Genomic DNA, 23,409 nt, shown 5'->3' with positions numbered 1-23,409 from the left:
AAGATGTGTCTTTATTAAATTATTTTGAAGTTTTGACTGTACAACTGTACAAGAAAAGAAAAAAATACTGTATACGGGGGCTGTGTGTGATTAATTTTCCATTAGAACTATTTTTTGCCATCCCAAGGTCTGATCAAAGCAGGGTCAAATAGAAAATGTTTATAGAAAACACAATACAAGAGGAAGCAAAGAGACAGAAAAACCTTTCAGGTCAAGCTGGCAGATTCCAACACTGCAATCTCCAAGCAGAATTCCCACCTTGGAAAACTGGCCTCTTACTTTTGCTGGCTGAGGAGTCCATGCTGTTTCAATATGTTATTCAGCCTCTCGATTTCTTGCTCCTGCAGAAGACAAAATTCAAATCTTTAACAGCCTACAAGGAACTTCCCAGGTTCCCACAGATCTTCCCACTGCTATAATGTATCTCCTGCTGCAGGAAGACAGCACAGCCTGGCCAGAAGAAGTAGGACAGAGGCAGGGACATCATTCCTCTGAGGAGGAGCAGCCCAGGGAGGCACGGGCAGGGCTGTGCTGCTTCAGAAACCAAGCCAGCAGTGCCAACCTTGCACAAGGATCACCATTAGCAGGTAAACCCAAATGAAAAGTGTTTTTTTACCTTCTCCAAACAGCTGTGTTCCAGTTGTTCCACCCTGGTGGCAAGTTTCAGGTTTGCTTGCTTTAGCTTGGACACTTGCTGCTCCGAGCGGGTCTTCACGGACAGAATGATTCCTGTGGAACAGTTCACAGGGGCTTTGCTTTACACTGTGAAACAGCCACGAGCAGGAGCTCACAGCACTCAGGCTTTAAGGAGTTAAATGTGTTCCTCTCCAGCTCAGCTTCTGTCATCTTCAACCACCCTTCCCAAGTGCTTTTCTTAATGAGGAAGGGTTTTAAATCAGCCACCGGGGGGATTCGGATATGATACCCTGCTGGGGAGAGGCAGCCTGGCCTGGAGCTGAATTAATCACTCTGAATGTCACTCAATTCCTGAATTTGCTCCCTTGGCAGAGCCCTGGGGTAGCTCTGCCGTGTTTTAGCAGTTTCAGGTGTGACAGCAGAGCAAGGCCTGGGCCACAGGGCTCCTCCACCCCCTGGGCCGATCAGGACCTGGCACATCCTCAGGTCTGCAGGGCTGTGCTTCACCCTGCACAGCTGCAGGGAGAGCAGGCAGTGCCCCTCACGGCAGAGGTGTCACTTCTCTGCAAGCACCACTAGGTGATTCCATGTCAGCTCAGCCCCCACACCGAAGGCATTTCTTCCCACGGAGATAAAACAAAGCAGCTCGATGAGAGCTTGAAGAACATCACGTTCTCCCTCCCGCCGCAGCTCCTCTGGATCGTGGCTGATTTCCAGCGCTCCAGGCACGGTTGGGGCTCGGGGGGTTCAGCTCTCCAGCACAAAGCAGCGCTGCTGCTCATTTGCATTGATACCATCGGCAGGAGCCGTGCCCAGGCACTGACACCCAACACCCGGCGTGGGGCAGATTCCCTTTGTCCCTCCTTGCTGCAAGCAGGTGGACATCGCATAAAGCTTGGCAGGGAGCCTGGAGCACCCGAGGATGAGGGGATTTATCCAGTATTGCAATTTCTGCTGTGCTGTGAGGCTGCCGTGGCTCCCACAGCCCCACGCAAATCCAGTTTCTCTCTGACTTTCACTCTGAACTAAGGAAAGCCACAAGCTGCTCTCACATCTCTCTTCTCTCTGGCTGCAGCTGCTGACCAGGCACCTTCTCCCCATTGAGGGGCTGAGGGCAATGGGAACAGCCCCAGAAATCCCCTTTTCTGATCCCAGCTATGTCAAATATGGAGCGCCCACCAAAAGTGACACAGGTCAGAGCTTGAGCTGCGGTTTCATGCAAGAATTTGAGATCATTCATTGCCATATTCTTTGGAATCCCTAAATTCCTTCCTCAAGAAGGAAGAAAATGTTTGATTGTTTCAGTCATGTCAGAATTTACACCTATTTGCAACAATTCACAGTTACAGCAGTGAAATCACTAAAGCCTGATCTGGGGACATTTTCTATTTCTCTTTTTATGGCAAGCCCTTTGAATTCAAGCAAGAAGGATCTAGAGTAAGATCAGGACATTCCCTGCAGCATCCCTGGAGGGGATAATGGAGTCACAGCAGAACAGAGCATTAAAACCTACTCTGCTGTAGCAGCAAATTCAGGAAGACAGGGGCTCCCCTGCCAAAAGGATCCTACAATGGAAATTCAGAACATGAGCCATCTCTCTCCAGGAGAAGGGTGCAGGAACAGATTATGGGTTATTTTAGGGGGAACGTGCCTGGCTGCCATGCACCTGAGGCATCACACCAACACAAGCAGCAATTGTCACAGCTCCAAAGAAATTGCAGCCTGATTAAAGTCCCACACAGGGGGAACTCTGAGTTCTCTGGGAGAGCAAAACCCCTGGGGCTGGGTTTGAGGAAGGAACAAAGCGCAGGTCATTCAGGGAAGTTTGGCAAAGGCAGCCCAGCCCTGCACCCACCGTTGATGATCCGGGCCACCCTCCAGAGCCGCAGGAGGATCAGGAGCCCCACGGCCTCGAACTCGTGCTCGCGGAAGATGAGGACGATGTCCAGGATGAAGGACACGACGACAACAATCCCATCCAGCACCTCGAACTTGTGGTGGAAGAACTCCCGGCGGTAGACAAAGACTTTGAACCCCACCTCAACCAGGAAGATGGTTAAAATGGACAGGGAGAGGTAGTGGAAAACCTGGGAGAAGAGCACAAGTTTAAGGCAGGAAGCCCCACAGAGTGCACACAGGCAGAGCAGGCTGGAAAGCCTCTGCTGCTTGAGGGCACCTCTGGTTTGGCTCTACAAGGACAAGGGCTGAGGACTTTTCTTCTGCAGCCACTGGCTCAGCAAGGCTGAAGTCCAGGTCCTGCCTTGCCCAGCCTATCCAGGGGGTTTTGAGACACCAAAGGGAGGGAACTGCTGTTCATGTTGACACTTCCCCACATTTTACCTTTGGGGTTATATTAAATTTGTCTGGAAGGATGATTTTCAAATCCATAAGCAATTCCCCAAGAACCAACAAGGCATCCAGGATCACCAAGCAGACAACCCCGATCTGTTGAAGGAGAAGAACCAACATTAATCCCATGTCAGCACAGACAGAGGAGCAAGAGGAGCCAATGTAACCCTTCAGCTAAACACACCCTGATGCCCACAGCCCTGATTTGGCTGGTTGTGTTTCATGGAGCTTCCCATTGCTCCCACTCCTGCTGCCCCAAATGGTGAGTTATTCCACATGGAACCACCTGGCTCCCCACCAGACCCTGCTTGGCGCGGGGGGCTCAGGGAGTGGGAGGAGAGCACGTGCCAGAGCCGTGGTGATTGTGCACTGGGGCTTGTCTCCTCTCAGGGGACATCTGCACCTGCAGCAGAGTTGCTTTGTTCCGACAGGACAGCTCAGAAGCAGCTGCTGCTCTTTGCACTGTGGGGTTCACGACCTCAGTGCTCTCCCTGAGCTCTGTCCCACAGCAGCTCTGCTGTCACAAGCGCCCTTGGCCCGGGTTTGTTCTGCCTCACCTGAAACCTGTGAGAGCTGAAGAGCTTTTTCATCATGTACTGGAAGGAGATTTGTCTCCTGGGAGGCTCCAGCTTGATCTCTGCATCTGGCTGCTTCTCCCCAGCCTCCTCCTCCTCCTCCCATTTCCGATAGTCGTTGCTCCATTGCACGGGGTCATCGCCCACCACCGTGAAGTGCTTCAGGTACCTGGACATGGCTCTGGATCAAGCTGGCATCACCCTGCCAACGTCTGAGGGACAAGAGCAGAGTGTCACCTCCCCGTTTGGGGCTATCCAAGGACGCCCAATCTTGCTTTTTTCACCCAGTGAGGGTGACAAGAGCGTGACATTCCGACACAGCTGGCTGGGCCCTGCTGACGGGAAGTTGCTTCATGGTGATACCGCTGGTTTTGCATCACCTCCCCCAGCTCCACACTGAGCCCCTGCTGCCTTCCCAGTTCTGTTTGCATCCCGCCGTGCTGCTCTACAACAAGGAACTGCCTCACAAGGTATTTCCAAACAAAGCATTGATTACAGGAGCAAAAAGCTCCAGCCCTTATCTGGCACCTCGTGATGGAGGTGGGGGCAGCTGCCCTTGTGTTTCTAGCACTGGTCCAGGGAAGCTGTTGGTCAAGCTGACCGCAGCATCCTCACCCTCCAGCCACACTGCCGAGATGAGGAACAGCCATAATTTCCCTCCATTAACACCAGTGACACTCTGTCATCTCGGCCTCTGCAGACAAATTAAGCAGGTGATGCCCACATTCCAGCCTGGTAGGTGGGTGACCTTGTCCTCCCCATCTCCTCTGTTCAGAGCTGACCTCACCCTCAGGCATCCCGGCTTCAGCCCATCCCTGCGGGTGCCCAGCGAGGGGCTGGACCACCAAACCAAACTCCTGATTAAGACCACACTCCAGCAATGAAAACCATATGAGTGAAACTCTGAGTTCGCTGGAGGAGCAGACCCGGAGGCCTTCAGACGGGCTGCGTGCCTGGCTGCAGGACGGGCTCTCGTGTTCTTATCACAACCCCGCCAGCCTCCCTTCCTCTTTGGGCAGCCCTGCAGCCTTGGCCCACAAATCCTCCGAGATCCGCTCCTGCCGCAGCACGTCCCCATCCCCTCTGCGGGCAGCGTCCCTGCCAGAGCCGCCCGGGGAGCTCAGCACCAGCCTCCCTTGGCCCGCCCGTGCCCCCGGGCTGTGCTCCCTCTCCTCGACTCCCCGGGGCCGCGGTGGGCTCCGCTCCCAGCTCCGGCCGCCTCGTCACCTGCCGGGAGGAGGGAGCTGGTCCCACGGTGCCGTCACAGGGCAGCACCTTCGTTCTCCGCCACCGGAGCCCGCGGGGAGCGGCCCCGGGCAGGGAGCCCCTGCCCCGTGCGGGACGGCCTCGGGGCTGCCGCGGGGCGCGGAGCCGCCGGCGGATGGAGCATCCAGGACCCCGGGGCTTCCCAACCTCCCCCGTCCCCGGCACTGACCGGAGCGGCCACGGCGTCACCCAGAGCAGGACGGAGCTCGGGGCCGCGGCGGGACCCCGAGGAGAAGGACGTGGCAGCGCCGGGAGGGTCCCGCTGTCACCCCCCCAGCCCAGCCCGCACCCACCGGGCCGAGCCCCGGCAGCCTCCCGGGAGCCCCCCGCTCCCCCCGCTCCCCGGTACCGTGCGCGCGGGGGCGGCCCCGCCGCCTCCTCCCCGCCTCGCCCCACAAACTCGAGCGGGTCCCCGAGCCAGGCCCCCTTCCATCCCCGACATTTCCCATTTCCGCAGCCTTTTTTCCCCGGCTGCTCGCGGTTCGTCCCTCCGCGGGAGCTGCCGAGACAGGACAGGCCGGATGGAGTTTAAACTTTTTTTTTTTTTCTCCATTGTTTTTCAACTTTTGTTCCCATCACACGAAACAACGAGCAAGGATCCAGGAGAGTCGCGAAGTTAAATTGTGACTCTGCCGATCGCAGAGAGAGCTGCTGAGCACGGACACAGATTGGTCCCTGAAGTCGGTGGAGGTCCAGGGATCAATGTGGGCTGTAAAATCCAGGAATCGGGCCTGGATTAATCTGCCTCCATTTATAGGCTCGTGTTTTGTCAGAGGCCTTCTCATGTTTAGGGTTCCCCTCAATCTCTCAAACACAAGCTGGTTTGGGAAGTTCTAATAAAAATTTAGCTGTGAAAAGCACCTGGGACCCATCTTTGTGGCACCTCTGCTGGGACAAACTGGAAATATTCCTAATTTTCTCCAAGGAATAAACATCTCTCCAGTTCTTCAATTCTAAAACCCAAAGGTATTTCTTTCTTTGAAAGGATTTTGTTCTAAGAGTGCTTAAACGTTTTTGTGCAACTGAAATATTTCCTAGCACCTCATCCCAAAGCACACATCCCTGTTCTCCTTCCAGGACGATGGAGAATGAGCACAGGTGACACCCTTGTGGAGCTGCAAACCCCATCCCTCAACCATCACCCCAAAACAGCTCTGGAGTGGGACAGCAAAGGCACAGCCCTGGACGCACGGCAGGGAGGTTCAGCCTGGGGGTTTCCAGTTAATTTGGGCATTTTGGTTTCAGCTGAGTCCAGTAAACAGCAACAGGTAATGGGGGAAGATTTGCACCTGAGAGCTCATCAGATCCAGCCCCTTTTGGGTGAGGACTGTGAGGTTTAAGGAGAAAATTCCACCACGAGGGGTGTGTGCATAAAATCCCTGTGTTCCCCTGCGGCCTGAGCTCTGCTGGGGACCAGGTCCTGATGTTCCAAGGAAAATTGATGTGTTGTTGTTGAAGCCAGCCTGACTTGGAGCTGAACACAACAACAGCCCTGACACATCCAGAGCAAAGCAGGAACAGGCAAAAATGACCTGTGTGGAAAACCAGCCTTTCCACAGCTGGATGGCAAGGACAGACTTCACCTTGGAGAAAACACAGAAACACCCCAGTGCCTCGAGGGCACCCAATGAGAGTGCCTCAGATCTCACCACGCTTTCCAGGGCACACAACAGGGATTGAAGAGAATTTGGATTTACCACAATTTCCTGCTACCTGCTGTGGAGACCTCTGGCACAGCCCACTGCCTCTCCTCACCCCAATCCATTCTTTGCAGCATCCACAGAGCTCTGGGCCAGCAGGAATTGGTGTTGGGCTGTGGGGACACAGGCCTTGGGAGGCTCATGGCTGCTCCAGCCATCCCTTGTGTCAGCTAGATATTCCTACAAGTATCATTATGGGAAAACAATTGGCAATCAGCATCTACTCCTCCTGCTCTCCTCAAAAACAACCCAACCCCAACAAACGGCCATAAAATGTGCCTGAGCTGTTGGTCAGAACCCACAGCAGGAGCAGCAGCCCCTGCCCTTCCCCATGGTGGGACAGGACCCAGCCCCTCCACCCCAGGGAGCCTGAGGAATGACCCAACCTCGGGGAATGCAGCCAGGCAGAGAACACAGCCCAGAATAGGCACCTGTGTCACCCAGACTGTGTTTGGGGAGAGAACAAAACAAGCCACGGAGGACAAAGGTGTGGCACGGGCAGTGAGGAGGGGTGACAGTGTCCCTGCCAGAGCAGGCACATCCCAACCAGTTCCACGTGTGCTGTCACCCACAGCAGCAATAACAGAGATGCAGGGTGTTGGACAAGGAGGGAGAAAAATTATAGAGCTATAAAGGAAACCACAAATGTGATTCAAATGGTGAAAGTGAGTTTGTGAGAGAGCCTTACCAGGTAATCTGTGACATCTGATCTAGCAAGCTCAGCAGAGGTAGTTAGAGGTTTTTGATTAATCAGCTGTAGAGGGAAGGGAAAAATGTCTTTGATTCAGAGAACTACATTGAAAAAATAAAGTCAATGGCTGCAGACTGCCCAGAAAAAGCATTTGTGGCAAACAAGTCCCACTCACTGCGGAAGTAGAGGGGAATTCAGGGGGACACCAGAACAGAGCTGGGCATTCCAGTGACAAACTTGTTCCTCAGCAGATGCAGCAGTGCTGCAGCTGTCCCAGAGCAGGGACAGGGTAGGAACCGGCCGCCTCCTCTGAGGGCTGAACACCCCGTGGCATTTTCCACACGGCAGTGAAGCAGCCCAGGCTGGCCCTGTGGAGGCCAAGAGCCTGGAGCTGGCACACACCTCACCCGCCCCCACAGAGCCTCCTGCCCCAACAGCCAGCACTGATAAAATGAACTCGGGTTCCCCATTCCACCAGAAATTTAGTTCTCTAATTGAACACCAGAGGAAATGGGTCTGGTCTCAGCTCCAGCTCTCTCAGAGCAGCACTTGCACTCGAGGGCAGCCCCTCAGTGCACAGAACAATGAACAGGAGCTGAGCTGAGCCTGCCCTCCCACGCCCGGGTGCTGCTGCCCAGCCCCAAGCAGGGCTGTGGCAAACACCAGCTCAGGACCAGAGGCCCCACGTGTGGTGCTGCAGGAGCTGCACCCCTCGGCTGGGAGAGGCCTCTGCCTGAGGCTTCAGACCCAGAGTTAAACCCAACACTGCTGTTCAAAACCACCTCTTGCAGCTCAGACAAATCCAAACCAAGAATCCGTGGGTTTCCAGAACAATTTATTTCTCTACGTCAGGCCCTTGGAGAGCAGTAGTGTATATGTTGTGATAAACTGACACTGAGAAGATTTAACAATTTCTTCATTTAATAAGTGATTTTCACTACATGATATTGTACACTGTCATCTGTTCAAAAAAGATCAACAGTTTTTAAAAAACAAGATTCTGTGAGAGATTTATATAAACTGGTGATCAAGATCAACACCTCTGGTTGGCTTATCAAGCGAGTTTCTAGGTTTCTTTGTAGAACAAAGTCTTTATGCTGAAATGCACAAACCCCTTCCAGCAGATCCAGAGCCATTCCCATCACTCCCAGAGCCATTTGTGTCACTGCCCCGGGACTGCTGTCTCAGCACTGGGATCTGCTCGACTGAACACACGGAAACTGTACAAAAACGTGTTCACTCTGAGCATGGACAAGCCTTTCTGTTTGCTATTTCCAGCCAGCACTTCCTTTTCTCTCCGAGAGGAAGGCGTGGATGGGAAGCCCGGCCAACTCGGCAGGGGGGTTGTGTACAAACGGGTTTCTAAGCGAACTTTGGCTTCAGGAAGGAGACACAAACACTTAAAATAATGGCTTTGTCATTTGAAGTATACAGAGAGGGATGTGTGTCTGAATTAAATATACATCCTACCAGTGGTGCTGGCAAGGTTGAAGGTTATTCCTAATGTCGACAGCAATAAAACTAACGTGTACATGACAAGACATTAAAAGAAAAGCAATCCCTTTAAAACAAAATTGAACATAAAAAAAGTTCACAGTGGTTTGTATAAACAGCATGTAATCGCTGACAGGAACCATCTCTACTCTCACAGCACACGAGTGCCCTCTTCAGATCCTAAAGAACAAGGTTTACACTACTCATGGTACGGCCCCGCCAGCCCCGCGGTTACCCGGCTGGTGGGGAGATGCTGTGGAGTGTGCAGCTGGAACACCGACACAGGGGGGCTTTCAAACTCTTTTCCTGGGAGGGAGGAAAGTCTTTCATTCGCTGTTACAACCAGCAAATGCCATTCATCAAATGGAAAGGAAAACCACAAACACATTATCTATTTTGAGCAAGCTGAACAGCACACATGATAGGTTTAAAAATGGAGGTTATAGACTATGATACAAGTCCCAACAAGGCAGTGCCAAAGTGACTATTTCTTGGCTTGTTTTGTGATCATACCCCTGGGAGGTGTTACAGGTCTGCTGGAATTGGGCTTCTTCTTCTCTGCAGGTTTCAAGATCTGAAAAGAGAGAGGTCGTTCAGCAAAAAGTTTTAGCTATCTTCCAGCCCAACAGTAATTCACTGGTAAAGGCCCTACATGGTTCTGGGCAAGGCTCAATGTGCCAGGAAATCAATGTGTTTCCTGCTCCGAGCTAGGCCAGGCCCTGGGATCAGCTGCTCCAGAGCCCACAGCAGTGGGAGCAGCTGAGAGCCAACTGCTTAGCCTGGGTGATTTAATTCCAGGGTAAAACAGTTCCCCTACTCACATCAGCACACGGTTATCACCTTTTTGAAGATGTGAGTAAAAACACTGCCTTGCCTACATGTGACAGCTGTAAAGATCTACTTGAAACAAGTCTTACTGTTATTTAACAATTTAACAAGTAAAACATTGATTCAAAACAGCACAAATTTAATGTGCGACCTCACTAAAGAGAAGGGAAAATCTTCAGATACTGTACCTGGAAAGAGCACATTAGTGTTTCATCCACGCTCATCATGGCACCCGCGTTATCAAATTCTCCACAGTAATTTGGGGCAGAAAACAGAGTTACCAATTGTCTTTTTGCAAAAAACTCATATCCATCTTCAACCACCTTAAGAGACAAAAGCAGAGGTGTTATTCTGGGCAGCTTCCTCCTGACAAGGTGCAAAGCAACTTTTCCAGAGGCAGCAGCTAAAAACCTGGCTATGTTTAACGAGCATGAGTTCAAACTTTTACACTGAAACAGGAGCATCACAAGAACCAGCCCAACAACAGAGTCCATTAACAGTGAGAAAACCCTTGTTCAAGAGAATCAGAGTTTATATGAAAATGTTCATTATAAAGGTTGCTGAACATTGGGACACATTCAGAGAACCTCATACATATTTACAACTTGGCTGGACAAGACCCTCAGCACTTGGGCCTGACCTGGACCAGGTGACCACCTCAGGACCCCCAAACATAAATTATTCTATGCTTTAATGTACAAAATGAAAATACCTGATGAGCTCTACATATGAGATCCAAATCATGCTTATGGAGAAACTTAGCAACCACTTCAGCACCAAAAGTGAAGGACACTCCTCTGTCATTTTCACCCCAGCCCAAGACATCCTTGTCAGGGTCAGACCACAGCAGATCACACAGGAGGCCTTGGTCCGGTACATCCGTGGGGCGCATGATTCGCCTGATCTGCTCCATCGACTGCAGGTCTGGTGACAAACCTGTTCACAGGGAGGACACAGGCAGGCCCCAGCTTAGTCCAGCTTTGCTCTGCAGCACTGACATTCATCCAGGACAAAAATAACTTGGACTCAAAGTGATTCACCACTGCCATTTTACGTAGCTCAGTGGCGACATTCGCTGACGTTTTTTAAATCCAGCATTTGTTCTAAAGTGTTTGGAACAGAAGCCACTTTCTAGGAGATTTACTGGGAGCAAGATAAAGCAAGGCCATTTCCACATTTTACAGGATTACAATGATCTCACTAATATTTTGCAAGTGTCTGATAAAAGAGCTGTTAAGTAAAAGAGGCATGAACGCCAGGAATCACAGGAAATGCTCATTGTGATGATCAGTAAGATGAAATAAAATATCAAACCAATCTCATTCCATTTTTCACTGATGTGAGTCCCTGGGCAACTGTAATGACTCGTAAGTGATAAAACATTTAAGGTGCAATCTGTATTTTATGACCAGAAAAAGCTGCATCATGTGGCACAAATCAATTTCTACGAATTAAACCTATCAGGTCTTACTCGGCTTGGAGCAACCTGACATGGTGGGGGAATTCTACTGACTGATCCCCAAGGGTCCTTCCAACCCAAACCACTCTGGTTCTGTGAAAACAAATGTTTTCAGGACAGACATTGAACTCCTGGTCATCTAAGTCTAAAAAACCCCTACAAGGACTCTGTGCTCTGAAGGAGAGGCTATTAAAGGTGCCTTTGGTGGAAGAGGAAGAGCAGATCGTGTCTGAACCGGCTCCATGATTCACAAAACTGACACTCACTGAGCCCAACCCTTCCTGATACATGAGCCAAGGCAGAGAAGAATCCCTAAGTTTTGAAGCTTCAGCAATGTAAACATGAAACTGCCCTGACTGAGTTTTCCAGTTCCTCAAACATCACCTAAGGAACTGCTACTCACCCCCGTGACAGCAGAATATTTTCTCATCCACAATAGCTGCAATTGGTAAACAGTTAAAACAGTCTGTGAAGGTTTTCCACAGCTTAATGTTGTATCTTCTCTTACCTAGGAGAGATTGGGGAGAAAAACCCAGTCAATGTGCTTTTCTAACACAAACAAAACAACCTAACTTAGCTGCCTGAACTTTACTGAGACTTGCAAAAAGTCAGCATTAGAGCTTATACATAATTGATATTTTCTGACTTATTTAATTGTTTAAATGGCAAAGGCCTCTCAGTGTGGCACAGCTTCAAGGACACCATAAGTCTGTTCAACGGTTGGCAATCAGGCTCTCCGGTCCCAACTCTGCTTTGGCAAATTATCCCTTGGAGAATTTGATCTATTGCAGAAAATTTTGCCATGTGCCATTTCTTTCAGGGGAAGACAGCAACTCTTGAAAAGCAGATTTTCTTTAAAATTCTGCTTTACCACATAAACTCACTTTCGGCAAATAAACCGGACTGATAAATGAAACAGGACTGAAAAACAAAACTGCCACAGTTTTATGAATTTGAAAGGGACTCTCCCAGATATGAACCCTGAACATATTTGTGATATATGACTAAGCCTGTGATTAATCTCTGAGGAGACAACTCTGAAATACCACACATCTTTGTTTCCTCACAGGAGGAGAACAAGACATGGAGCGCACATCTTGTCATCATCTGCAAGCCAAGTGTGTCCCACCACACAAGTTCTTCATGCTTCAGTGCACAATTAATTTAATATCAGCTCTACATTATCTGAATTAAATCACATCCTTTGAAACAGGAACATTGGCTCCTACTTCACAGCAAAATTACTTGTGTTTGGGTAAGGTCTACGTACAGCCCCCATCACACAGTCTGTACATATCATCATCAGATGAATGAAACAGAAGTGAACCTCTGTAATGCACATCAAATTAAATTCTCCCATCTCTCATTAGATGCCCTTATGAGTTTTTCCAGTGAGAATTGTTAGTTAACACAGCCAACAAACAAAATTACCCACTTGGTTGCTGCTTTGTAGTGTGAGGCTCAGACTCCCAGGGGGCCAGGGGAAGGACAGACTCCCCTCTGTAAAACAGGCCAAGGACCCCTCTGAAGAGCACAGAGGGCATTTCAAGTCAGGAAGGAGCCATCCAACACTGCCACCCTGCTGTCCCCAGCAGAGGCACACATGCCTGGTACTTACATTCATCATAAAACCCATAAATTCTATTGATGCTGGCACATTCGTGGTTCCCTCGGAGGAGGAAAAAATTCTCGGGGTATTTAATTTTGTAGGCCAATAGAAGACAAATTGTTTCTAAAGATTGTTTTCCTCTGTCAACATAATCACCAAGGAACAGGTAGTTGCTCTCTGGTGGAAAACCCCCATATTCAAAGAGTCGGAGCAAGTCATAGTACTGTCCATGGATGTCACCTGCAAGGAGATTCGGACACGACACTTAAGTGACCCTTCACTGCATTGTGATTGATTCTAGACAAAGAACAAATCAAAGATGCTTCAGAAAGAAACAAAGCTTGCAGTTAGATACCACCCATAACATAATTATCAAATTTTGACATCTATGCAATGGTAGCTACACAAAAATATTTGTGTGTATAAAACAAAATCAAGATTCCAAGAAACCAACTGTGTTTTCTGGAAACACCCAGTAATTCAAATTCTGGCAGGGAAACTGCATCAAAAATGAAATTGGTATTTCTGCCTTTGGTTTAAATCATGGGTTTGTTTCTGACAAGCAGAACACTAAATCATGATTTTAGATTACCAATATTATAAATATGGAATGAGCTGCTTCAAATAGAAGTCCTCTGGTTTAGAGTTGGATAAAAAACTATTTGCTGGAAGCTTTCAAAATTGCATTTACTGAGGCTTTAATGTTGACATTCTTCATTCTTTTAGCATAAGCAGACATGTACATGTGTGCAAAATGAGCACTGCTGTATGCAATACAGTGAGCCCAAACTAGAAAGTAATTCCAAGAAACAGTACAAAAATCTAAGTTTCCAGCAGGATTTTAAAATACTGTCAAACCACTGCTCAGTTTTGCATGACAGCACATTAAATACTGGGGCTCCTCATTGTTTCCCCTTGTTCAGTCACAATTGGGCCAAATATTATTTATTTGATAACGTCTTTCCAAAACTTCATGTGAACAACTCCTCCAACCTGGTGAAACTGGACCAGTTGAATTTTGGGTTTGGATTATTTTGGTCCCAAATACAATTCCCACATTACCCTTTCTCCACTCCTCTGCCCAACATATCCCAGCAGGGTTTTATCTTGCCTTTTGCTACAATTATTTATTAGTTTCACTGTTAGTAAGTGAAAGTAGCATCTGGCACTTGTTCTCTGCTTACGGTCTGCATTTACCTGACACCTCCCCCAAGATCAAACCAAAACTCACAGTACTCACCACAGATTTTCAGTGGAGCTTCAAGTTCTAGTAGAATAGGCTGACTCAGGAAGATTTCTCTGGATTTCAAGCACAATCCTCTAATTTCATTCTCTTGGAGTTGGACATTTTTGCCTGGTTTTGATCCTCGCACTGTCAGGAGGAGTCAGAAGTCAGTTATCAAAACCAGCAACATCCCTGGGTATTTTAAGAGTCTGACTAAATGCCAGAGCAGCACTGAATGAGAAGGTACCAGGCTAGGATTGGTGTGCTGGGGTGAAATGGCAGTGCCAGGGAAAGGGGAGCGTGTTCTGTTCCAGTTGTATGTTACATTCATTGAACAGAATTCATGGCTCAACACTTCCCCCGTTAAAAATGTCACATTTTAAATAGCATCAGTTTAGTTCTATTTAGTTATAAACCCTATCTTGGACAATGTGACTATTCACATGTTAATTTTTAGTGAAGCAGTTATGTGCTTGTTCTCTGGAAGCTGCCTGAACTTGAGCAAAGGGTGTCTGCCACTCAATCACCAGCAAATGTGCAAGTTTCCCTAAATCAGCAAATCACCTCACCCAACCTAAACAAGACCACAGCATCAGTAAATCTTGCACTGCAGCTGGAAAACAGGGAAGAAAAACACACACATGACTGGAGGGTAAGGACTATCAGTAAGGAAATAGTTTTGGATGATGATGACAAAGCAGCTGCCATCATCACTGCCTTTGAGCAGGGTAAAAGACAAGCCAGGAGGAGACCAATCTCCCAGCCCTTCCCAAAGCACTTCCCCTTCCCAACTCCCATCCTTCACTGCTTCAATCTCCCCCACTGCAACAACTCATGAGAGTTTGTTCCCCTAACATGCATTAAAGCTTTCCTTCCTGCTCTGGACAAGGACATCAGCCTGACCTGAACAAGTTCCACACTCCTGCTTCTGTTGCCCAGAAATACAAAGGACATTTCTACAGCAGCAGCACTGTAACTACAGCCCAAATTGCACAAAACAGCATTTATCAGGGTTAAGACTGGATTTAAAAAAATTATGAGTACGCCATTACTGGTGAAGCCTATATTTTTATTTGTTGTCAAAACCAGTGACAACATATAATAGTGATAAGGCTGAAGAAAAAAAAAGGACTAAGAGCAGCAGTCATCTACAACGTAACCCATTGGTTCAGCTGCAGCAAAGCCAAATCACCAAGAACCCGAGTCTCAGACGGCTGGAAACACTCTGCCAACACCTCCAGAAACAAAATCCCTCCACAGTCACAGGTCAGGTGACTTACTGTGAGCAGCTCTATGGCACTGAGACTGAAGAATCTATGCCCTTATCCAAAAAGGTCTTGTCTTTAAATGCAAAAAAAAAGCAAGCAACAATCCTGAATCCTTTCAAACACGAGAATCTATGCAGTATTATCTTCCTGAAGTCCTGAATAACTTAGTAGCTAGCTACCACTTCAGTCTAATTCCTTTGCTACTGTTTCACCTGCAAGTGAGAAATCTGCAAGCTGCAGATGACTCAAATCTCTGCCATCGCTGCGCTGCATGGAGCCAAGTGAGAACTGCAGTGGGAAAGGCTGGGGGTGCTCGAGGCAAGTTTTAGGAACAGCAAGAACAAAAAACAATTGTGTTCCAATTTCTCACTAGCACAGAAGCTCCTGACTTTTCCACAGGCCTCTGATCAAGCACAGAAAACACTGCTCAGTGAGTGTGCACCTTACCTAGACCATGAATAAGAGAATGGCTGTGGAACAGCCATGAAATCCATGACACTGGATGTGACCTCTGCCAGCACTCGCGGTGCTGCTGCCACAGCAATCCTTCCCTGCCTGTCAGACCCTGCCAGGGTGGCACTGCCTGCCCTGCAGAACCACTGGCAGTGCCCTAAACCCCACCACCTTTCCCCAAACAACCTCCAAAATGAACCTCCAGCTCAGATGACGTGGTATGCTCCCAGTGACATTCCTGTAGGACAAAAGCCATGCCTTGCACAGAGCTCTCTCTCAGGCTCTACCTGCTCCTCTGATCCTCCCTGCCCACGTGTTATCACTCACCACTGACACTACATGCCAACACTGGAATTACCACTGCACTTCATGTCTTTCATTAAAATCTCAGAAGTAATGAAGCATGTAAATGGAAGTTAAATCTTTGTCACAGCAGTTTATCACGAATGAGGCTTTTCATCCATGCAGTAATTTTTTCATCCATACAGTAATTTTCCAAAGACTCCTGAGCAACAAGCAAGTTACTCAAAATGCCAAATATCCAGGAGCAATAACAACAGAAATTTTTAGAATTAAGTGATAAACTGGCTGAATTATAAATATAAAACTGATGGTAACTTAATCCTAGATTATACAATCCACCTTTTTTTGAGATTATACAAAATATTTAGTTTTCTGTGAAGACAAAAATCTAATTTGACATGATTTGGTCTTCTTAGAAATTGCGAAAACCAAACTCTGTACTTCACATCCATAAATTAAAAAGTACAAAATATTATAAAGACTATGCAATGCACTGAGTCACTAAAGCTCATGAATAAAGCATGTGCACTCATTTTTGCTCAAGATTAAATGAAGATCTGAACACTGTTTCAGACACAGGTTTTCTAGGTTTTTCCAATAAAATTTCATTGAACTGTTATAATCCTCACACAGTTTTAGTCACCTCACACAGTTTTAGCCTGTAGAAAACCTTCACAAAATGAAACGATGCTTTGCTGCACTTCCCAAATATTGAACTGTTATAACCCTCACATAGTTTTAGTCACCTGCCTGTAGAAAACCTTCACAAAATGAAACGATGCTTTGCTGCACTTCCCAAACTCCCTAGGACAGATGCCATGGATGAAAGAACAAGAAAATTTGGTTCAGCTCTGCCTGCCAGTGACATTTTCACTGCTTTGTCCAACACGAAACCTGCACAGAGGAGACAAGTGTGTTCAATTTCTTGTGACATTAACCTGTATGTCCTGAAAAACTGGGAAAACAAAAGTGGGTTTGGCTCCAGAAGAATCAAAAATGCAGAAGTGCATCTTGGTTTGAGAAATCCGTATTTTCAGTGCAAGGATTTTATCATCTACAATGAAAGAGCTGGCACAGAAATGCAGGATATTCAGTCTTAATGACTTTTTAAAAGGTTTCTCTGGGTCTTCAAGTTACTTAGTCCTTCTAAGAAAGGCAAAAATAGAACACTATGAAAAATATGTTGTGTTTACAGTTTGTTTCTCTGCTTTGGACCAAAAGAAGGCAGCTTGTGGAGATCAGACAGTATAATACTAATTGACAGCTTGGTCATGAAGTAAAAGAGCAGCTCAATAGTACTGTATAGGCACATTTGCCCTTTCAATGCATAAAAAATAACCTCTCAGAAATGACATCCTGGAACTGACAGTGGAACGAGCTAAAGATTAATCATTTGGGGAAAAAATTCAGCCCATTTCAAGTGCTATTTTATTTGTGCCTGAACACGCTGCTGCAGTATTTTCAGATAGGAAAATATTCCCACCCTCTTTAGGCAGGGATGCTCCTGTTCCTAGAAATGATTTCTCTGGAGCCTGAGTTTCAGTGTCCAGTCTGGGCAGTCTTCTAACAGGTAAAATCTTACTTTCTTACAAATAGGAGAAGTTGTGAAAAAATAAGGTCTCCACTAGTTGGAAATGACTACAGAAGAAAATCCTCCCCTGCAGCCCAGAGGATCTTTGCAGAGGTACTGCTCACAACACAGGCTCCACTATTAAATTTATCCTTGCCTTCCAAGACAGGGAGCAACTGATGGAAACAAGAAGCCACCAACTCTAAAATGAGTGCATTATAAACAGAGCAGCATGACAGGTGCCCAGCAGAGGCGGAGAGGAAGGAATAGGAAGAAAAGCAAGAACTTGAGGCACCCAGTCATTCTGGAGCAAGCAAACAGCAAGCACAAAGTGTCGCTGCAGCTGCCAGGAGTCAGAACACTGCCTGACATTGAGAATTTATTCTGCACTTCCCTGGGAGGGATAAATGGGTCAGGAGCTGGGGGATCAAGAATGCATAACAGTCTGAGACCATATGCATGCAGAGTACAACAGACTCCCACATCCCAACACACCCCCAGCATTTTCCAATCCTTGCTTTGGTGCCACACAGCCCTTTACGTCAGCCAAGGTTAATAGGAAAGGGACAGATACTTAGAGAAGCAGTCAAAAATAGCAGGAAGTTCAAAAATGCCAGAAATTGCAGTGATCCAAACATCTCATTTCCATTCAGTATTGCATTACAAGAAGCAGCTGAGATACTGTCAACTGAAGTGTGAGAATCAAGTTCTCCTACAGAAAATGTTTTAAGAAAAATAGTCTATCTACAGGTCAGTTCATTTTTCTGGCTTATTAAACAAGTCTCTCAGTTTCACCATATTTTACGTTAAGACGTCTGCAATCATAGTGACATTTCCAAAAATACTGCAGGTTGGTTTTAATCTAGTTTTTAGCAGTTCCCAACGACAGTTTCACAGTCAGTTTTGCACCACAGGCACAAAGGGAATAAATAACTTGAAAGTGGTTGATGTAAAAAAGGTTTTACTTCACTGCAGGCACTACCAGCTTTGATCAGATCTCTTCAAATTCAAAACTGAAATGGAAAAGCATCTCCTCAGTGCACAAGGCTCTGAAAAGTTCTCATCTGCTTTCTAGTATGTCGAAAGTTCACAGCAGCATTATCAAATGGAAGATTCTGCATGACTACAAGTTCTTCATCTTGTAACATATTTTCACACTGCAGACAGGTGAGGAGCAACAACTCACACTGCTCACAAACACAGGGGACAAATTCCTCCACTTCTCTGACTGGGCAACAGGCACAGAATTTCACAGATTTCTTTGAATCCATGGCATTGATAAGAATCTAATGCTGGTCTTTGGAATTAAGAGTTTCCATTTCCTATTCTTAGAAACTGCTGCACCACAGCAGGAAACAATTAACATCAAGCTACACAAACTATGGAAAATGATATGGTTTGAGGTCAAAAAGTGTTGCTTGTCCATGAGAAACTTCATCACAGCATCACAACTCATCCATGAGTAAATGTGACATTTCAGATTAACATCTCTGAGAATCATTCTTGCTCCAGTATATGAAGCTAAAGGGCAAGCAACCCTGCAGACCAAATTAATGCTGTACTTAGCAGAAAGGTGGAAAAAATTATAGGACTGTATTTGTGAGAAAAAATCTTCTCTGTGGTGAGCAAAATCTTATCTGTGCTCTTTAGCTCAACTATTTTTAATAAGTAGATGATAATCTTTCCCCATTTAAAGCAAATTAAGAGAGAATATCTCCTTGACATCTCTACAACAGGCTTTACTGGGAATAGAAATCTGTGGGTGTATAAACAGAAACGTTTAAGGATTCAAGAGTCTTTTTGCAGATTTTAGTGCACTAGCCAGGATTTCAGTTTTCAGAATGGCTACCACCACTGTAGCCTCGTGTGCCTTTATCCACAGTAGCCTCCATTCATGGTTCAATTTTCCCTTCAATTTCCCTTGCCTGCAGAGGATGCAGCACAGGAGAGATCTGCAGAAACACATTTCAGCTCGGGTCACTTAGGTATGATGAAATTGTTGTTTTACCCATTATTTATTGTTACCATGGTAAGACTAACACACTTCAATCCTGTTTTTCTAAATAGGTGACTGTGAGCTCCAAACCAGACCCTACTTATCTGCAAAAGCTGCCAGCACACGAGATGAAGGAAATGGATAAGGGGCTCAGGTTCTGGAAGCCCATCTGACCTGACACAGAAAGGAAGCCACGCTCACACTCAGGCAGTCTCGGGATTTGTCACTCATTCTTTACTGAGGCAAGCAGGAATTCTGCCATTTCCTGGAGCCCTTTCCAAGACCATACAGGTGCCATTGATTTTTTATCTTACAAGGAGTTTTTAGCACCTTCTTGTCTGCTGGTATTTTTGACTCAGCACACACAGTTGCTGCTTTCAGTATCCCCTGCTAGAAGGGGCAAAATTTGCTCTCAGGTTTGACCCTTTTATTCCTCAGAAAGGTGAATTAGCTCCATCAATGTTTGAGCCTTTATCCAATATCAAGTACATTTCAGTACTCAGTGCGGGATACTGTTACTTACTACACTTTGCAAGTCTCATTCTTGTGGATATTACAGTTACCAAAAGTCACAAAGTCAGACAAGCTGTACTCAGGAAATTGCTCCTAGCAGGACACAACCCTCATCAGTGAAGAAAGGAGAAAATACCAATTCAATTACAGCAAAAAAAGTCAGTATTTTCAATGATTTCCCTGAATGGCTTTCCAAGGTTGAGAACAATGCCACTGAAAAATGTTTTTTGTGACATTTCAATGCCAAATGGTTCTGTACTATAAACAATTGGAGCAAGGAAGACTCTTCAAATATTTACCTTAGAATGAGAAGCTGAAGTATACATTTCCAGGCCTTTTAAAGAACAAGCTAATAATTTCACCTAAATAGCCTAACGTGGGTGGGAGAACATCACTATTTGGGGGAAAAGCAGGAATAATGTCAGTTGAGCAGAGGAGTCAGGATGGAAAGCAACTAAAATCCCTCACAAATACATTATTAATACCCTGTATTAAGGACAAAAGCAAGAATGATTTATTATTCACCCTTCACTTTACCTCAACCATTAGACTCAATTCACTGCTTCTTCCAACAGGGCAATGCTAAGGCACGTGACAAAACAATACCTGAGTGTACCTGCTCACTGATTTCCAGTATTTCATCAAAAATCTCCTTAGCACTGGGGTTTAGAAAGGGCTAAGGCCCCTGCTCATACTCTTTAAATTTTTAGTAGCAAAACCACCTAAAGTTAGCTGCTATAAAAATGTGTAAGTATTTAAAGTTCAAAGAGAGCTATAATGAAATACCAGATTGCTCTAAAATTACAGCTTGCACAAGGATTTGGGCAATTCAGTTTGTGAGCTGATTATTAAAGCAAATTTTGATTTTGCAGTGTAGTCATGCCTGATTTCAATGTGTGTGCAGGGGTATCGACACAGAGCTCAGGGCACACCACACTTTGTGTGACTGACATTCTGCACTTGTGCTACCAGAACTGCACTGGAAAACAGCAATTTGTTTGGTCTAAATCTAAAATGCAATGTGTGCTGAAATGCAGCAAGGTTTTAGGAAAAAAAAAGTATAAAAATGACACTCACAAAGGTCAGTCATTACTCTCTGTCTGGCAAAGACATTTAGAACAGACATTTAATAATCAGCAAATAAAGCACTAGCAGAGGTTACTAACACCAGTAATTGTTTTAAATATTGAAAGACAACCATTGCCTCAGGGAATCCAAAATCCCAGCTGCAGTATTAATAAAAGAAAAAAAATTCATTTCAATTCTGGCAGCTGATGCAACCTCAGGTAACATCTGTAATTGCATGAAGCACCTCTTAAAAGATGTCAGAAAACCTTCTGATTTATGAACTCTTATCTGCTCCAACCATCTAATGCTGATATAAACTGAGCAAGAGCAGAGCACATTGACATAGCACATCTCACTACTTTTTGAAACTTTAAACAGAGAAATCACTTGCATTTCCTTTTAGGAAAGGTCTAATCCATGCTTTTAAAAATTGAACTTCACACTTTGAAAATGCTGCATTAGTTACACTAAGGGAAATCAGTGAGAACTGTAACTAATGAGTGCAATTCGACTGAGCATGTATTAATATGTCACCAAACATATGACATACGAGACCTGACATTTACAAGTTGTATTACTGGATTTTCAGGAAAATCCTGGTCTAACTTTATGAAGGGAAGTCTTTAAATAATTGAAACCAGGGCGGTTTAAATTGGTAACAGGCAAAACCCAAACCGGATCAGAGGAAAAACCCCATTTACTTTTACTTATTCAATAATCCCATAATTCATCTACAGGATTTTTAACTCAAATTTTCTAGAGTAGAATTTCTTTTCCTCTGCCTGACCTTTTGCTCTCCAAGCATTACACAAGCAAAACCCTGTACGAAGGAAAGTGTGTAAGAAAAGATATTTCTTCATTTTTCTCGGCAACATCTCAGCTGACTTTGGGCCAAATGGAAAAAAGTTAAATCCCTGACCATGCTTTTCAAAAGTAAGTCCAGACGAGCCGCCTGCCCTGACACACTGAGGCTGGATCAGGACAGCTTCCTTCTCTGAATAATTATGCTTTTCCTTGATGCCTGGAAGAGAATTTGTCACTGGCAACTTCTCAGTCTTTTGACCTAAAATCAGCCGATCCCAGTCCAGTGCTGATCCCTGCAAGCGAAGGGATGATGCTGGAGACACCTCCTGCAACTTCCAGGTTTTCCTTTGAATTACAAAGTCCCAGGCAACTCTTTTCATCCCAAAGCACCAACAATAGCAGACAATAAGCCCTTTTTCAGACAGTCTGAAACACCAAACCCCAACCCTCCATTCACACCTAAAAACCCACCATATGTTACGAATTAAGAGCCAAAATCCTGTGGCAGCTTTAATGCAAGCAGCTAATCAAAGCTAAACCCAGCACAGACCGAAACCCACGACAGTCTCCTCCCGACTTGCTGAAAAGCTGCCTCAACACTCTTTAAACACGCTGAGTCTTATTTCCAGAGCCCCGCGACTACCCAGCCATGCACTGATCCCATGTGTATGCGTGAAAGGCAGGAGAGAACACCCCAGGCTTTTTAAAAGCCCTTCCTACAAAACACTACTAAATTAAGCATCCCCTCACTGGAACGCAGGGCTAGGTTAAGCATCCTTTTAGAACCGCAGGGGAGGAGAAAGGAGCAGCCGGCTGGTCCCAGCATTGCACCGGGGGATCAAAAGGCAGAAAAAACCACACGCGGGCTGAGGGGAAAGTTGGGGCGGCGGGGCCGAGCCAGGCGGGGAGGCGGCGACCCCGGGCAGACAAAGCGCCTCTCGCCCCTCCATTTTAGTGCCCCCTCAGGCCCCGCCGCCCTCCCCCAACCGCGCTGTCCCCGACCCTCACCCTCCAGCAGCCGTTGGATGATGCTGTCGATGTTGAGCTTGTCTATATCCGCCATCGCCTCTCAGCGGCCGGGGCGGAGCCCTCCCCGCCGCTCCGCTCGCGGCTTGGCCGGCCCGGCTCCGCTCCTCGTTCTGTCTCGTTTTTTGCCCTTTCCTGCTCCGCGCCTTCCCTCGCTGCCTCTGCCCCCCCCGCCCCCTCAGCGCAGAGCCAGCACTGAACAAAATGGCCGCCGTCCCCTCAGCGGGCTCGCCTGGCGCACGGATACCACGGGCGCGACGCGGCCCGTCGGAAACCCTTTATAGGCCGGGCGGGAAGAGCGGGAGGGGTGATGAGGCTCCGCTTGCGGGATCCTGCCGCTCCCCGGACGGGAAGTAGTGCGGCGGTGCCGCCTCCCGGTGTCGCGGCAGTCGCAGAGCGGTGGTGGCGGTCACAGAATCCCAGAATCCATTAGGTTGGAAAAGACCTCCGAGATCGTCGAGTCCAGCCTATAACCGAGCCCCGCTATGTCACCTAGACCATGGCGCCGAGTGCCACATTCAGTCGTTCCTTGAGGGACAGGGACTTCGCCGCGTCCTTGTGCAGCCCGTTCCAATG

At 46.9% G+C, this 23,409-nt stretch overlaps 2 protein-coding genes across 3 annotated transcripts; both read right to left on the bottom strand.

The window, feature by feature from the left end:
• Nucleotides 1–23: 23 nt before the first annotated feature.
• Nucleotides 24–5,177, bottom strand: HVCN1 (hydrogen voltage gated channel 1). Of its 2 annotated transcripts, none has more exons than XM_039724545.1 (6): nucleotides 5,120–5,177; nucleotides 3,543–3,772; nucleotides 2,977–3,081; nucleotides 2,492–2,723; nucleotides 617–729; nucleotides 24–341 (listed from the first exon to the last, which is right to left on the bottom strand). In XM_039724545.1, the coding sequence occupies exons 2-6, from the start codon at nucleotides 3,735–3,737 to the stop codon at nucleotides 276–278; spliced, it is 711 nt and encodes a 236-aa protein (XP_039580479.1). In that variant the 5' UTR covers nucleotides 3,738–3,772; nucleotides 5,120–5,177; the 3' UTR covers nucleotides 24–275. The 2 variants fall into 2 exon arrangements, with proteins under 2 accessions (XP_039580479.1, XP_039580478.1); XM_039724544.1 differs by having other exon boundaries at nucleotides 4,996–5,174.
• A 2,857-nt stretch (nucleotides 5,178–8,034) lies between these two features.
• PPP1CC (protein phosphatase 1 catalytic subunit gamma) lies at nucleotides 8,035–23,069 on the bottom strand. The gene is made up of 7 exons (XM_039724591.1): nucleotides 22,816–23,069; nucleotides 13,848–13,979; nucleotides 12,617–12,847; nucleotides 11,402–11,506; nucleotides 10,252–10,475; nucleotides 9,728–9,862; nucleotides 8,035–9,285 (listed from the first exon to the last, which is right to left on the bottom strand). Exons 1-7 carry the CDS (start codon nucleotides 22,868–22,870, stop codon nucleotides 9,196–9,198), a joined length of 972 nt encoding a protein of 323 aa, XP_039580525.1. The 5' UTR covers nucleotides 22,871–23,069; the 3' UTR covers nucleotides 8,035–9,195.
• Between the last annotated feature and the right edge of the window lie 340 nt (nucleotides 23,070–23,409).

This window comes from Passer montanus, unplaced genomic scaffold, assembly GCF_014805655.1.
Source record: "Passer montanus isolate IOZ18808 unplaced genomic scaffold, ASM1480565v1 scaffold53, whole genome shotgun sequence".
Taxonomy (NCBI): domain Eukaryota; kingdom Metazoa; phylum Chordata; class Aves; order Passeriformes; family Passeridae; genus Passer; species Passer montanus.
The sequence above is the reverse complement of the archived record's forward strand: the minus strand, read 5'-3'. Positions and strand labels throughout refer to the sequence as shown.